Genomic DNA, 2,940 nt, shown 5'->3' on the forward strand with positions numbered 1-2,940 from the left:
TTCTTTTTTTGGACGGTTTGGACAAAAGTTACAGTTTATTTATGTTTTACTTTATCTTATTTTTCAGATAAACCTTTCACCACCCAGCAACCCTTTTTTTTTTTTATATACCTGCTGGGATTCACGGTGTGAAGTAAACGCAGCGCAAAGACAGTTCTCTACAATCTAGTTTTCACGTCAAAATCCGAACCGTCCATGGAATCAAATCCCCTGGAAAAGTTTTACAACTTTTTCGTAAACGCCTCGGCTGAAAATGGTCGTTTTTGCGTGTTTTCTACGTGAAACTTCCTTATCCAAAATTAATAAAAGAATTTCTGTCTTCTTTTTTTTTTTTTTTTTTTTTTTGCTAAAGAAAAGGGGTAGGGGGGAGGAAGGGACAAGCCCATCCCCGCGTAGCAGCCCCCACTGGGCCCCCGCCCCACCAGGAGAATGTTCGATGCGGGCAGAAATGGCCATGTGTTGGGCACCCCGACCGGTTTTACTCATACCCTCCCCACCCGTGGGCCCGGCTCAGCTACTCCTCTGAGCTCTGGCTCAAGTCCCACGTGTGAGTACGTCACACCCGGCACCACCCCGGCTACTAGCAGTTCAAGAGCGGTCCTACACCACAAGTTCAAGCAGTGGCCAAAGTAGTAAGCTCCGGTCCACAATTTAATCGTCGCCGCAGCGATTCGAACTTGGGACATGGTTAGAATTGCTGTCCAGTACCACTAGGCTACCACCTTGGTGGCAAAGAATTTTTGTCGTCATCGTTGTCATAAATTCCCAATACCGTCCGGAATCATGAGTTGTCCACTTTTAAGACAGCTATTCCTGAATCACAGCCGTCCATCTTAATTATCTTGCCTTAATCGAATGGATGGTGGGTGATCAACCCATACGAGGGAGAATTGTTCAGACGCGTGGCACGTTAATAACCGATTGATTTGATATCATAAACAGCCAGATTAAAGAGATTAACCAACAAACAAAATCGAATTAAACCCACTAGCAAAAGCCCAAAAGCTATTTTCTCCGCTCCTCTCCCAGCTCAGTTATCTATCGCCCTTATCCTCCTTTTTTTATATATTCATTTACATTTTTCTCGATTATTAACACTAGCAAGCGGTAGGATGCACCGTGGAACATCACATTATGGAGCAGGCGTTGGGGTTCTCGTCGCTGAAGAGCTGCGGTGCGGTCGCCATCATCTCCATGCGGTAACCGTACGGCTCGTAGTAGTTCATCATATTCACCTCAGATACCGGCGCCGGCGCCACTAGCGCCGCCACCGTCGGCGCCGGTGGCGGTGCGGGCTTCGCTCCGTCGTCCTTCTTCCCTCCATCCTTTTTCTCTCCACCGTCGCCGCCCTTCTCCTTCTTCTCGCCGTCGCCGCCCTTCTCCTTCTTCTCGCCGCCCCGGCCGCCGTCGCCTCCCTTCTCCTTCTTCTCGCCCCCGCCGTCGCCACCCTTCTCCTTCTTGTCGCCTCCGCCTCCGCCGCCGCCGCCGCCGTCCTTCTTAGGCTGGACGATCTCAATGGTTCGCTTCAGCTTTTCTTTGAGGATCGCCGGGAGGCTGTTCGCGTCCATCGTGCCCTTGACGGTAACCAGATCCTTGGGCGCGTCGATGCTGACGTGCTCCACCCCTGGATATAAACGTAATAACGAGAAATCAGCAGGGTCATTTTGCGGTATTTAAAGTGATAAACCCGTGCAAATCCTTCGTCAGATGCGGACTTGTACCGGTCAGAAAAGGCCGAACTACCAAACTTATCATTAACACCGTTTTATTTATTTTATTCAATAATAGCTGCTTTATTCCATTCTTTTGAAAAAATTTAGGGGATTTATTTGTTATCCAAAAAAATTAATAAATGCAATCGATTACCTTTGATTTTGAGAATGGTCTTCCTGATTCTCTGCATGCAGCCTTCGCAGTGGAGGCGAATCTTGAGCACCACGGTGGAGACCGCAGGCGGCTATTAAATTCCAAAAATAGAAAAATCAGTAAATGCACAAAATATTGATCAATAATTATAATTAAAAATAATAATTATTATGGCGTGAAGAACAAATTGATTGAGTAATTTACCGCTTTGGGTTTGTTGTCGTCGGATTTCTTGGCATCGTCGGCGGCAGGCTTCTTGACGTCGCCGGCGGCGGCGTCCTTCTTTGGGGGGTTCGCGGGGGAGATGATGTCGACCTTCCTGCGGATTTTGGCCTCCACCCGCTCTTTGACCTTCCAGGGGTCAGCTTTTCCGAGCACCGTGAGCTTATTGCTCGCCGTGTCCGCCTTCACGCCTTCCACTCCTGTGACCAATCGACCTAGTTCAGATTCCGCATATAAAATAACTGTAGGGAAACGGATTTCCACGCTTACGTGCGCCGAAGGCAATTTAGATTTTAGAAAGTTTTTTGTCCAAGATTTTAGACAAAATTTGGTAATGATGGATATTCCCACGTATTAAATACGGAGAGAGAAAAAAAAGGGGGTCGCGCTAGGTACAAGGGGGCTACTTGCTAACGTGCACCGGTAGGAACGGATATTTCCAGAGTTCCCGTTGTCTCCCTTCAGCTCATGGAATCGAACCACGATATCCAAAATAAATCCAATTCATATAATACATATAGAGCGAGAGAGAGAGAGATTTGACCTTCTAATCTTCTGACCGAGCGTTTGATCTTCTTGGCGCAGCCCTCGCAATGCATATCCACCTTCAGCACCACCGCCGGCGGACCCTCCTCTTTCTTTCCTCCTGCTCCGCCACCGGCGCCGCCGCCTCCTCCTCCTTCCTTCTTCTCCCCATCTCCCTTCTTCTGCTTCTCCTCTCCCTTCTCTTCCTTCTGAAACCAAAACAAGAAAAAAGGTCAATAAAGAAAGCCATCCATAATTACTCCTGAAAGATATCAGAGTTAAACTAAGAGAAGCCATCCTCACCTCACCCATATCTTTGGCGCTCGC

At 48.0% G+C, this 2,940-nt stretch overlaps 1 protein-coding gene across 1 annotated transcript; it reads right to left on the minus strand.

Moving 5' to 3' along the window:
• Positions 1 to 910: 910 nt before the first annotated feature.
• On the minus strand, positions 911 to 2,940 carry LOC103721310 (heavy metal-associated isoprenylated plant protein 3-like). Its single transcript, XM_039123649.1, has 5 exons — positions 2,917 to 2,940; positions 2,633 to 2,822; positions 2,071 to 2,288; positions 1,867 to 1,957; positions 911 to 1,624 (listed from the first exon to the last, which is right to left on the minus strand). The coding sequence occupies exons 1-5, from the start codon at positions 2,923 to 2,925 to the stop codon at positions 1,128 to 1,130; spliced, it is 1,005 nt and encodes a 334-aa protein (XP_038979577.1). The 5' UTR covers positions 2,926 to 2,940; the 3' UTR covers positions 911 to 1,127.

This window comes from Phoenix dactylifera, chromosome 2 (genome assembly GCF_009389715.1).
Source record: "Phoenix dactylifera cultivar Barhee BC4 chromosome 2, palm_55x_up_171113_PBpolish2nd_filt_p, whole genome shotgun sequence".
NCBI classification, from domain to species: Eukaryota; Viridiplantae; Streptophyta; class Magnoliopsida; order Arecales; family Arecaceae; genus Phoenix; species Phoenix dactylifera.